We start from the raw sequence: 12,074 nt of genomic DNA, 5'->3' as shown, positions 1-12,074 counted from the left end.
AAGAGAGCGACTAAGATGATTACGGGGCTGGGGCACCTTCCTTATGAGGAAAGGCTACGGCGTTTGGGCCTCTTCAGCCTAGAAAAGAGACGCTTGAGGGGGGACATGATTGAGACATACAAAATTATGCAGGGGATGGACAGAGTGGATAGGGAGATGCTCTTTACACTCTCACATAATACCAGAACCAGGGGACATCCACTAAAATTGAGTGTTGGGCGGGTTAGGACAGACAAAAGAAAATATTTCTTTACTCAGCGCGTGGTCAGTCTGTGGAACTCCTTGCCACAGGATGTGGTGCTGGCGTCTAGCCTAGACGCCTTTAAAAGGGGATTGGACGAGTTTCTGGAGGAAAAATCCATTATGGGGTACAAGCCATGATGTGTATGCGCAACCTCCTGATTTTAGGAATGGGTTAAGTCAGAATGCCAGATGTAGGGGAGAGCACCAGGACGAGGTCTCTTGTTATCTGGTGTGCTCCCTGGGGCATTTGGTGGGCCGCTGTGAGATACAGGAAGCTGGACTAGATGGGCCTATGGCCTGATCCAGTGGGGCTGTTCTTATGTTCTTATGTTCTTATGTTCTTATGTGTATCCTGAAGTAGAAGTTAAGTGATTGAAAGGCCCACTTGTTAGCAAGAAATAAAGCATTCCCTTCTGTGAATCTTCATAGTGATGGATATGAACTATGTAGGCTTGGCACAGCTGAAAGTTTTCTAGTTTTTGTTTAGCTTTGGCTGTGGTTGTTGCTCTTGGTAATTTTTGGACACTTTGAACCCAGTTTTGGACTTTTGAGAAGCGGTTTGACAGTGAATCAAGCTTTCTGTGTGCAAAGTATGTTTTGCCTATCTAGACAAACTGTTACGTGAAAATCCCCCTTTTTCCTTTTAAGTTGTGATTTTTATATCTGGTTATGTATTATGGACTAAAACTCGTGCAGGCCAAGCCTCAAAACACAGGACATACTTCCCCCAGCACACTTTTCCAAAAACCTTGGTAAAAGTCACAAGTTTACACAACTTCTACCTCTCCATGCACACAGCAACAAAAACTTTAGCAGCAAAGACTTTAGCAGCAAAGTCTGAAGAGCAAATTGTTGTCTCAATCACTGTAAATCATTATTTAAATGTTTCCTGTTGTTGTAGCTTAATCACTCTTAAGTACCGAATGCAAACTGCCTTCCCCCCTCCCAAGAGGTCAGCCATGGCTGATAGCTGGCTTCCTAATCATCCTGTGTTTCTTGCATGCTCCACGTGTCCCACTGTGTGTAGTGAGCATGCGCATCCAGGACAGCTCTAGGCCACATCCGGGTCATTCAGGTCAGCATCCAGGTCAGCAAAAACCCTTTTAAGAGAAGGCTGCCATGTGCTAGCTCTCTCTCTCTGGCTGCCCTTCCAAGGCAGAGGTCCTTCATAGGACTCTCCACCCCCCCCCCCCAACTGCTTCTCAGGACAGGTAACTGTATGCATCTGGAATTCCTTCCTTTCTTTCCCCCCCTCCTTTTCTCCCCTTCTTTCCCTATCTTTAGTTAGCAACTGGGTTATGCATCCAGGGACCCCTAAAATCCTCCCCTACAAATTTCCCTTTTCCTGATCTCCTCGGATGCACCAAATACTGCTCACATGCAACCACCAGAAGCTAGGTACACTAGACACAAGTACTAGTAACGTATACTTATCAATTTTCCATGTGCATTATGTATACCTGTGTGTTTCTGCAATAAAAATATAATCCTATTGAAAGTTATCTTTCTCCCAGTCTCTTTTCAAGCTAAAAAGGAATTTTCTTTGCATTATGCTGTCTTGTTATCTAGCCTGCGATCCTGAAGTTTCCAAAAGGGTAATATAATAATTCCCTTTAAAACATAACAGCCCTTTTTGGTAACAAAACAAGATTGTGTCTGTCGGGACTGAATTACTTTCAGTGGGATGTGGATTTGGATACATCTCCATCCATATTTTTAACCAGAGACAGAGCATTGACCCAGTTGCCTTGGCAACAGAAAACACCTTATGTCTTCTCCCCCCTCCCCAAAAATCCTACCTAATCTCAAATTGTCTTATATTCTTTCAGAAAGGAATATGAAAAATTACCACAAGAACATAAGGGCCTTGCTGGATCAGGCCAAGGGCCCATCTAATTGAGCTTCATGTATCTCTTAGTGGCCTACCAGATGCCTCTGGAAACATAGAGTTCCAACAAGATACCTATATCCTGTAGTCATTTTCTTGTATCTGGCATTCAGAGATAGGCTACCTTCAACATCGGGGAGGATTCATGCATTCATTATGACCTGTAACTTGTGATGAACCTTTCCTCCATAATTCTGTCCAATCCCCTTTGAAGGGCATCTCTGAAAGGCATCACCTGACGTAGATCACCACATCCAGATTATTCAGAATAATCTGAATTCTACAGATTTACTTTTCACATTTTTATACCAGCAGGGTGATGTACATAGTTCCTCTCCTCCTTTTGTTCTCACAATAGTTCTGTAAGTTTGTTGAGGCTGGATAATGATACTCTGTATAAAGAGATTCTTATTACCTAAAGGTAATGGGGACATTTCAAGGCTTGGGCAAAACTATTGTGTGAATGCATTCATGTTTTGGCTTGACACTAGTAAGATGTAAATTAAAATAGCAAGCCACCTACAGAATGGCTAAACTTGTTTTAGAAAACAAATCTGGATCTTTTTTTCTGTATGCTCTCTTTCTCTTTCTATTTGGATGTCCCACCTATAAGAAGGCAAGCAGTTACATATTTAAATAAGTGCAAGTTTAGTAAGATCAACAGAGGTGTATTAGTTTTGCAGAAGCTTAGTCCTTGGTCCATAAGAGATAAGTTGGTATATCTCAGTGGGTAGCATTGCATTTGGAAAAGGGAAATATTGACTTAAATCCCTACTCAGTCTCAGAACCTCAGTGTCTCTCAGTCTTGTATCTGAAAATTGGGAATCTTAGGGAACTCTTTGACAGAAGTTGGGATGACCTAGCGGAATTATAAAGCAAATTGGTTAAATGATTGTTTATTCTATTAATTGTTTCCATTTTGAAAAAAAAAATCCATTATTTTTGCCTCCAAAGGACAGCCAGACCTATGGCCATATTTCCTGCATCAGTAGAAAAGAAAAAGAACATGCATCCTTCGTGTTTGAAGTCCAGCATGTAATTATGTTGCTGCCTGTTCATGGCTGGGGACATTTATGCTTATTGGTGTCTACACCATTGTATTGTCCATTCCTGCCATGCAGCTGAATTTTTAACCATTCTTTTACTGGTTAATTCTTTTACAGGCTTTTGGTCAAGCTCACACCAACCACAAGAAAGTAGCAGCAGATGGAGAGAGCAGGGAAGAGACCTTGATTCAGGAATCTGCCACAAAGGAAGAGTACTACATGAAAAAAGTAATGGAACTGCAGACAGAGCTAAAACAGCTGAAAAACATCCTGACCAACACTCAGTCTGAAAATGAACGCTTGAATTCTGTTGCACAGGAACTGAGAGAGGTAAGATTCTTATGCAACGTGGCCTGCAATTTAAAGAGTTCTGAAGCTATCAGTTTGCATTCCCTTGGGAATTTACACAGTATTGTACATGTTTTCCTAAATTATATACATGGGGGGACTATCAAAAGGCATTGATTTTATTTTTAATCCCTTATAATTGTCTTGTAATCTACCTTTCTGTCTAGTAGGGCCCTTGAGGCTGCTGTACTTGTACTGCAAGTATAAATATTAAAGTCATTCAGTCCTTTTGCAACAAAACAGCAATCAACAATTCCTATTAAAAATGGAATCTATGAAAGCAGCAGAGAGCTGAAAATAATTCAGCCAACTATCGAAAATGAATGTTGTTGAGGAATAACAACAGAACTCAATTTCTTTTCTAAAAAAATTCTTATTGTGGAAGGGTAACAGAGGAGACTCCCTTCCACTGTGGAAATACAGGTTGAGTCTCCATTGATGCCAAAAATCACTAAAGGAAATCTGTTTAAAAACCAATGTCCCTTAGCTCAGTGATTTAAAAACAGCCTTGGTTACCTTTGTAATGCAGGACAGAGGCATCAGGCAGTCAATCAATCATTCTCTCTCCACACACTTAGAAAGAGGCAGTGACCCCTCTTTGCACTGGAGCACAGCAGGGAAAAGAATGCAAAGCGGGTGTGGTGATTACTTCCATTTAGCATTCTTTCACCTGCTCAGAGGGAATGGAGGTGTCACTTGCCTGGAGTGAAGCTGTTCTAAGTGCCTGGAGAGAGAATGATTGATTTGTCTGCTGGCTGCCCTCTCCTGCATTAATGAGGCTATTGTTAAATGATTTTTTCCTTTTAATTTAAAGGGCCCTTCTCATTGCGTTGAGATAAAACCACAGGTGAAAAATCCATGAATAATTAAGTTATTCCTGTAGTGGCTAATATGAATAAAGCTTGGTCTAAGCCATTGGTCCCCAAACATTTTAGTATCAGGATCCACTTTTTAAAATAACACTCTATCAGGACCAGACTTGGTTTACCAGTCTTTAAAAAAGATCTAGAAAGAAATGATATTTTATTTATTTATTTCTAAGTAGTAATAACCAGCACAAGACCCTCAAACATTAATCTCTATTTACACAAGCTTGCAAAGTTCAGGAGCCCAGCTCCTAGTGGGGCAATTAGCAGCAATCTTGCAAACTGCAGGTGCTGAGCTCTTTGCAGGGTAATTAGCAACTACAGTAATTGATTTCTGAATATTCTCAAGGCTTGAGGCATTTAGTTATCTGATCTTTCCATCACCCTTTGGCGACTGACCAAAAATCAGGTTATAACCCACCAGTAGGTCCTGACCCACAGTTTGGTTCCCTGATCTAAGCACTCAGCTCCAAACACCGTGGCCCTTGTAGAATATTCAGTCTTTTAGGAAAAGACAGCTGTTAAGAGGGCTGATTGTCAAGTCAGTGTTATACATATAAACACCATTACAGCTTGCCAGAATCTAACTCTGTCTTCTATGTATTCCATTGTAGGAAGATAGTTATCTAAAACTGAAAAGTGCCAAAAGTGTATTTGGAGTAATGCCAGTACTGCAGTAATTTAAACCAGAGATGTTCTAATACAAGCAAAGAAAAAAGGCAATTTTGTTTCTGAATTTGGGGGGAAGGGAGCAAAGAAGCCATTCAGTTATGTACATGAGTGCAGTCTTCTAAAATTGTTATGCTGTTTTCTGCAAGCAGTTATTCTCTATAATTTCTACCCCCTCTCTGAATATTGCTGAGCCATTAAAAGGATGCTGTACTTGGTCCCAGAACATGAACTCTACTGAGACTGCAGCTCAGGTGTGCAATCAGTTTAGAAATGCAAAATGGGAAACTGAGGAATTGACTGTGAATGAATCCAGCTCTGACATGATGTTTAAATCAGTCATATCTATGTGTAGCATGAAGCAGAATTTGTGCATTTTCTCCTGATCAATCCTTTCTATTTGTTGATCTAATTAATATTGATGAGGGGTTTTTTGCTATTCCCCCAGCTCCTTTAAAACTTTGATATGTTTCAGAAATGTATGCTGTGTTCTCTTTCATTTGGTGAATGCAATTTTTATAGGCATGAAACAGCATGGCAGGAAACTGTCAAGTAGAAACCTTAAATTTTCTTATAGTGATATCTGTAAAATTTAAAGTGACCCAAGGCAATGGAACTAGTCAACAGCATTCTTTGTGTGGAAGATTTTTCAGTATAAATTGCAAAAAGTCCTCAATAAATCTTAAGTCGGCTCAGGCTTCTCGTGTGACAGGCCCACTATTCCCGCTGAGCTGTGGTGGCTGTGTGGCCACGCAGCTTGGAGCTCAGCTCCCTGAAAGTCAGCGATGACAGTGACATCATCATCAGTGCTCTTGAGATGCCGCCACGGAATTATGGGAAGGATCTGCACAGGTGTGCAAAGAATTAGTGGGAACATTGGACAGGTTTGCAGGGTTGCTGAAACTGAATCCATGCTGTGCTTCTTTTGGATTAAGTCAATATAAGAAACCCTTAACTAGTATTTTACGTTTTACATGATCTACTAGAATTTTTTTACTTTGCATTTTCTGCCCATTGCAGTGAACAGAGAGGCTCGCACTAATGTTAGGACAAATGGAAATTGCACGTAGTGATTCAGGTTTCACAGTGTGTACACAGCAGACTCCTTGACCTGGAGGAGAGAGTGTGCATTGTCTGCAGTTTTGAGAAATCCAACACTGATAGCTTGCAAAAAGATACAGTATGTGCTTGGATTTTGTTGCTGCTACTGCCCATGTTTCTCAAGTGTTCCTCATCATTTTTCTAGTTTTCATTTGGAACATGAATGCTCACACAGACAACCTGAGAGGGATAGTATTCTGAGGCAGGTGCAGTTTTTCTTCCTCCACCAGCTAAGTATGGATGGGTTTAATATCCCTGGCAGGAGAGCCTCACCACTCCCCATTGGATTGAACTTGTGGAGAGCTGTCTTGGGAAGTGATACTGCTTTGTTTTAGTGGTATTTTCTGGTACACATTTTTAGGAAAAGTTAGAGAGATTCAATATTCGGGGCATGAATCTGTCATTGAACACTTCAGCAGATTCTGTGCATATGGGTACATGCAAGGACCTGAAAATGCTCTTTTGGGTGTGGAACAAATGACTGATGCTCAGTTTTGACACAGAATGTCAAATGAGTTTTATTTGTGTGGCCAGGGGAGTAATCAGGTATGCATTTTCTTGTGTGGGCTGTTAAACCTGTTGTCTACTGATAGATGTTTTTTCCCCCCCTTTTTCCACCCCTGATAAAGTGAAGTCTGTAATGTTAAAAACATCTGGGCTTTTTTCCTGAACAGTCTATCATCTGTGAAATTGGAGGCTTGACTTTTGTTTTAAATTATTTGCTGTTCTTATGCAAAACAACACCAGAGTTCTCTACCCTGTTTGGAGGAATTCCAGACATGGGCTATTTTTAACTTTGCTGTATTTCTACTTGAACAGGTCTAAGAGTTGCAGAATTCAAAAGAGTCCCTCTTCCAACTTCCCTCTGTAGTATGTGTGGTTAAATCACTGCTGTTTTTAGTTGAATTAAACAGGGAAGACGACTAGGCCATGTGAGGAAGGCTGCAGCAAAAGTGCTGAAAATGAATGAGATTCATCTTTAGGGAGCAGTTCTCATTGTGAAGTTGTCTCACTTAACACTTGGAGGACAGGCTGTAGATGAAAGTTTGAACTGAGGTCACTCAGTGGCAGGACTGTAAGGATGAGATCAGCAGAGCAGATCCTGATTCACTGACTAAAATCCATCATGTCAATGGAAGGAAAACTGATGAAATTGTGCAGTTGAAGCTGTGATGTGATTCTGCTGAAAACTGGGGAAGAGATTTTCTTGCCATTCTGCAGCCCTAGAAAAATGTCTATAGGTCAGTTTAGATGTTTCTTACTGGAAATTGTCTTTTCCTAGAAGACACACATATTTGCACTCCTTTTATTGACCTTTTCCAATGTGCAGGAAAAACAGATGTGTATTTCTTCCATATTCTCTGACTATTCCCCTATTCCTCATGGTATGGATAAGGAATTAGAGCATTGTAAAATACAAATAAATATAATAAATTTTCAGTCGGATTGGAAGTAGATGGAGTGCTGCAGTTTATATTCTGTTCTGCCATCAAACTTTCTACACTGCCTAAAGAGGGGCTCTATGCAAGTCTAAAGTCTACACTACTAAAGTCTACAAAAGTTGGTCTGATAAGTGTCATATCACATTCTAGGTATTTTTTTTCAACAAGATTTAATAAGCAAAGCTTGATATCTCTGCAGAGATGGCAGTCTGTGTCAGCAACTCAGTGGTACAACCATTCTTTAGGGCATCGGTTTCCAATCTTCTTGGTGTTGTGACCCAACTTGTACTCTGTAGTGTACAAGTTGTGCATGCCTGGCATCGTATGTGCAATGGATGGGAAAAGGGAGTTTGTTTTTTAGATTGCTACCCCTGGATGCACACATCCCAGGGTAATTGTGATGACTGCTTGGGAAGTATATTTCCATTCTACAGGCAGAAATGCTGTAAGGAATCAAAGTTGAGAGATCATTTTTATTTTGTCAGTAGATGGAAAGGTTAACATTTGGAAGTATTCTCATAAATATTTTGATCTTCAAACGCCACCTCAAGTAGCACTGGTGGTACCCGTACCACAGGTTGAGAAACACTGTCATCGATCTTGGGTCAGGTGCAGGGGTCTGGGATCAAATGTGTTTCAGGCTACTTCATGAAATGTATGTCAGCATGTAAAAAAAAAAGAAGGGGCTAAAAGGTGCAGGTTTCTTACTAGGTGAGGATGTAATGGTGATGGGCAATAGAAAGTCCACCAGCTGCATGCAGTTGTGTTCAATGAAATTTTCCTTTCCATGTTTTAGGTCACTTCTTTGTATTCCATGTCAGGTTTTGGAGATGATTATTCTGTAACCATTTGTACATTTGTACAATGTGCGAATTCGTACATTGTACAATTGTACATTCGTACATGCTTGGGGAGAATCAGCTAGGTAATTTCCAAAGATGTCATGAGCTTTTGCATGCATATCATTAAAAAAAAGAGTAATCGCAAATGTGTGTCTGACAACTGTTCATTTAGAGTTGCAGTTTGTTCCTGTTGAGGCTTGCTGTTAGGGTGGTTACCAAGTATGACTCTGGCATTGGCCATTACCTAGCTCAGCAGATTTTGTGTCCTGGAGACATATTGAAATGGCTACTTATCATGCCTTTTCTCATTCATTTAGCAAGAGGAATTTAAAAACAGCAGTGGTGCCCGAATTGTTTAAGGTGAACTGCATACTTTTCCAGGTACCAAAAATAAACAAATACTATAGTTAAAAAAAAAAAAACACAAAGCAGAAATTTCTCCATTTATATTGCTTATAACTGAGCTAAAAGCTGCTAGAAATTATTTGCTTTTAAAGAAAATCAGACAGCCTTTGTCTAATATGTTGTAAGTCCTTGTTTGGAAAAAACAAAAGTATGATTCATTGTTTTATCAGGAAAGTATGAGCAATGTTCTTTCTTTCTAAAACTAGTCATGGCAGCAGTTCTCCTAAGGCTGCTTTGAGAAGTTTTTTGTTGCTGCCAATCTATTTTATCACTCATCTTTGCTAGACTGGGCTCCACTAATAAACTGCAGATTAATCTACAAAGTGCAATTTTTGGATTATAATTCTTTTCCTAAGGCTTTCTCATTTCTCTTCTGCTTTGGTTTCATTAGTGATCACAGAGGAAGAACTTCCGGGTGATACCAGTACATGCAATAGTGTCTGCCAGGGATTCTTGTCCCAAGTTAGCTTCCTTTCCGTTTCTTTCCAAGATTTTTAGTTGTTTCTCATTCTTTCAGCTAAGGTTTTTGATATTATTTTTTTGTTTGCAGCAGCAAGTCTGAATTCATTTAAGAGCTCTCATCTGTCATTAATTTATTCCCAGGCTATGTGAATACACCCTACTTTTTCCATGTCAGAATGACAGTTTAGAACAGGGGTCCTCAATAGGTGGATCGCGATCTACCAGTAGATCGCGAGGCAAAATGAGTAGATCGCAAGCCCTGTCTCTCCAAACTGTTAATATGTCAGTTTCGTGACTAGACGAAACTGGCATATTTAGCTGACACTAACTGAAACTGACACTTTAGCTGCTCTTCAGGCATGCAGCAACAAAACTGACGAAACTGACTAGACTCCAGCAGGGGCTCCATACATTAAAGGGGGTGTCTGTCAGACGCTTCCTTCCCCCCTGGTAGATCTCTGGGCCTTGCTGGGTTTCAAAGTAGCTCTCGAGCCAAAAAAGTGTGAGCACCCCTGGTTTAGAATATTGTTTTTCTTTGCAGGACAAATGAGCAGAAGTTCTTTCAATCTGTATCTCTATTTCCTCTTTTCAGAAAATTTGTTTGCTTCCTGTTGTCATACAGCAAGTTCAACAGAGAAGTAGGATTTTGGCACAAATTAATCCTACAGAGACCACCTCCTTAGCAAAACTGCAGAGGTCATTGACTCTTGCTGCAATTCATGGGGCAGAGATGCTGCCACTTACGCTTGCATTTGTTCTGTTGTTTTTTCTGTCTGTATGTGCCCCATAGTCCATGATCACAATCCAAATGTATATGGAGCACTATTTCAGCTTTCTGTACAAGAGGGAGATCAAATTTTTCACCCCTTATACCTCTGGCAATCTAACCTGCGTGGGCACAGCCAAGCTGCATGGCTGGAGGTTTCCTCAGGATAAGGAGACATTTTTCCCTTTATCCCAACTAACACCCCAGCCAGCCTTATGGGGTACTCAGCTCTCTGTCAGCTATATAGCTGGTGGAAGTCTGAGCAGAACAGTGTAGCACTAGCTGACCTGGGAGGGTTAGGATATGATGGAGGAGGCCTCCACTGATCCTGCCCCCTTCCAGGCCCGATATGTTCCATTTCGTCCATCTCCCTGCCTCCAAAATGCCCTCCCACCACCCTCTCGCAGCCCCTGTACCATGTGGAGCAAAACTGTCAGCGACCAGGGGCTTGGATCCAGCACTGGTGGAATAGCCTCCACCAGCACTGCTTCCTCCTGAGACATAAGAAGGGCCCTGCTGGTTCAGGCCAAAGGCCCATCTAGTCCAGCTTCCTGTTTCTCACAGTGGCCCACCAAATGCCCCAGGGAGCACACAAGACAACAGACACGATCTGTGTTCCGGTGCCCTCCCCTGCTTCTGGCAATCAGAGGCAGCTTGCCTCTAAATCCAAGAGCTTACACACACCTACTATGATTTGTAACCCGTAATGAACTTTTCCTCCAGAAATTTGTCCCATCCCCTCTTAAAGCATCCAGGCAAGATGCCATCACTACTTCCTGTGGCAAAGAGTTCCACAAACTAATTATATGCTGGGTAAAGAAATATTTTCTTCTGTCCTAACTCTCCCAACACTCAACTTTTGTTGATGTCCCCTGGTTCTGCTGTTATGTGAGAGGGAAAAGAGCATCTATCTATCTACTCTGTCCATCCCCTGCATGATTGACACTGACAAACAATGATGAGACATTGTTTAGGGCTTTACTGCGCTGTTAGGACAGTTTGCAACTGCTGCGCCAGAGCTGTAGAAAGATAGGATTGGGCTGTAAGACTTCCATCTGGGCTTCTTCACCTTTTCATGAGGCCAATATACAAAATATAAGTCTGGAAAACAAACCCTGGGTTCTGGTCTATTCATCAAAATTTGTTTGACTGTATGTAAGGCTACTCCCCAACCCCTGGCTCTTTCATCCCCCCACCATCAATCAGTCCTATTTCCAGCAAGTGTTTATTTTTAGGTGCCAGCCCTGTCACCATAGTAGCCAGCTTAGCTTGTTGTTAGGCCCCATCTGCCTACATTGGCTCTGTCTGGTACTCTTTTCTATATACACAGTAGCCTAATTGTTCCAGATTGCCAAGTTCCCATAAGCACCTGCCTTAACATCATTGCTGAGGGGCAGAGTATTATCAAAGTCAGGGTTGCACTTCAATTCCCAACAGGATTTATAGCTAAAATGCTGATTAGTCTTTTGTGTATTGTTAGCCTCTCATCTTTCCATGCATTCTCTCTGAAATTGCTAAACCAGTCAAATAAAAAAAATAAAAACGTAATAAACAAGAACAGAAATCCAGACTTTTTGGCAACCAAAGGTTTTCTAAGCCTGTGATTAATGTGAATTCATACGTTTCTTTATATAGATATAGATAGATTTACTGTATGTATTTATATAAAGGTAAATTATTATCAATATTAAAAGGACAAAAGGAAAAGCCTTTCTATAGCCTCTAAAATGAATATGAAAATGACTTAAATGAATATGGTTGTTCCTAAGTAAAAATCTGTGTGTCGGGCATGAATAGCTACTGTGGTCTATTAAATTTATTAGATGATAGTTGGTGATAAAAAAAAATAGTAGCAATGAATTTCTCCTGTGTAATTATAATGGTATGAGAATGAGATCTAAAGCATGGGTGTCAAACTTGTTTGATACAGTAGGCCAAATAGCATTCATGATGCTTGCTGAGGGTCAGAAGTATGTCATTAGACAGGAAGTAATTT

General features: G+C 40.8%; 1 protein-coding gene across 2 annotated transcripts in view; it reads left to right on the top strand.

Moving 5' to 3' along the window:
• The window catches only part of BICD2 (BICD cargo adaptor 2), a 113,889-nt gene that overhangs the window by 66,044 nt on the left and 35,771 nt on the right, over positions 1-12,074 (top strand). For both annotated transcript variants that reach the window (XM_066613440.1, XM_066613439.1), the window contains exon 2: positions 3,295-3,507. In XM_066613440.1, coding sequence (XP_066469537.1) covers positions 3,295-3,507 — 213 coding nt within the window. The remainder of the gene's footprint in view (positions 1-3,294; positions 3,508-12,074) is intronic.

The sequence above is a fragment of the Tiliqua scincoides genome, chromosome 2 (assembly GCF_035046505.1).
Source record: "Tiliqua scincoides isolate rTilSci1 chromosome 2, rTilSci1.hap2, whole genome shotgun sequence".
Lineage (NCBI taxonomy): Eukaryota > Metazoa > Chordata > Lepidosauria > Squamata > Scincidae > Tiliqua > Tiliqua scincoides.
Note: the sequence above shows the minus strand (reverse complement) of the source record. Positions and strands in the feature narration are given on the sequence as shown.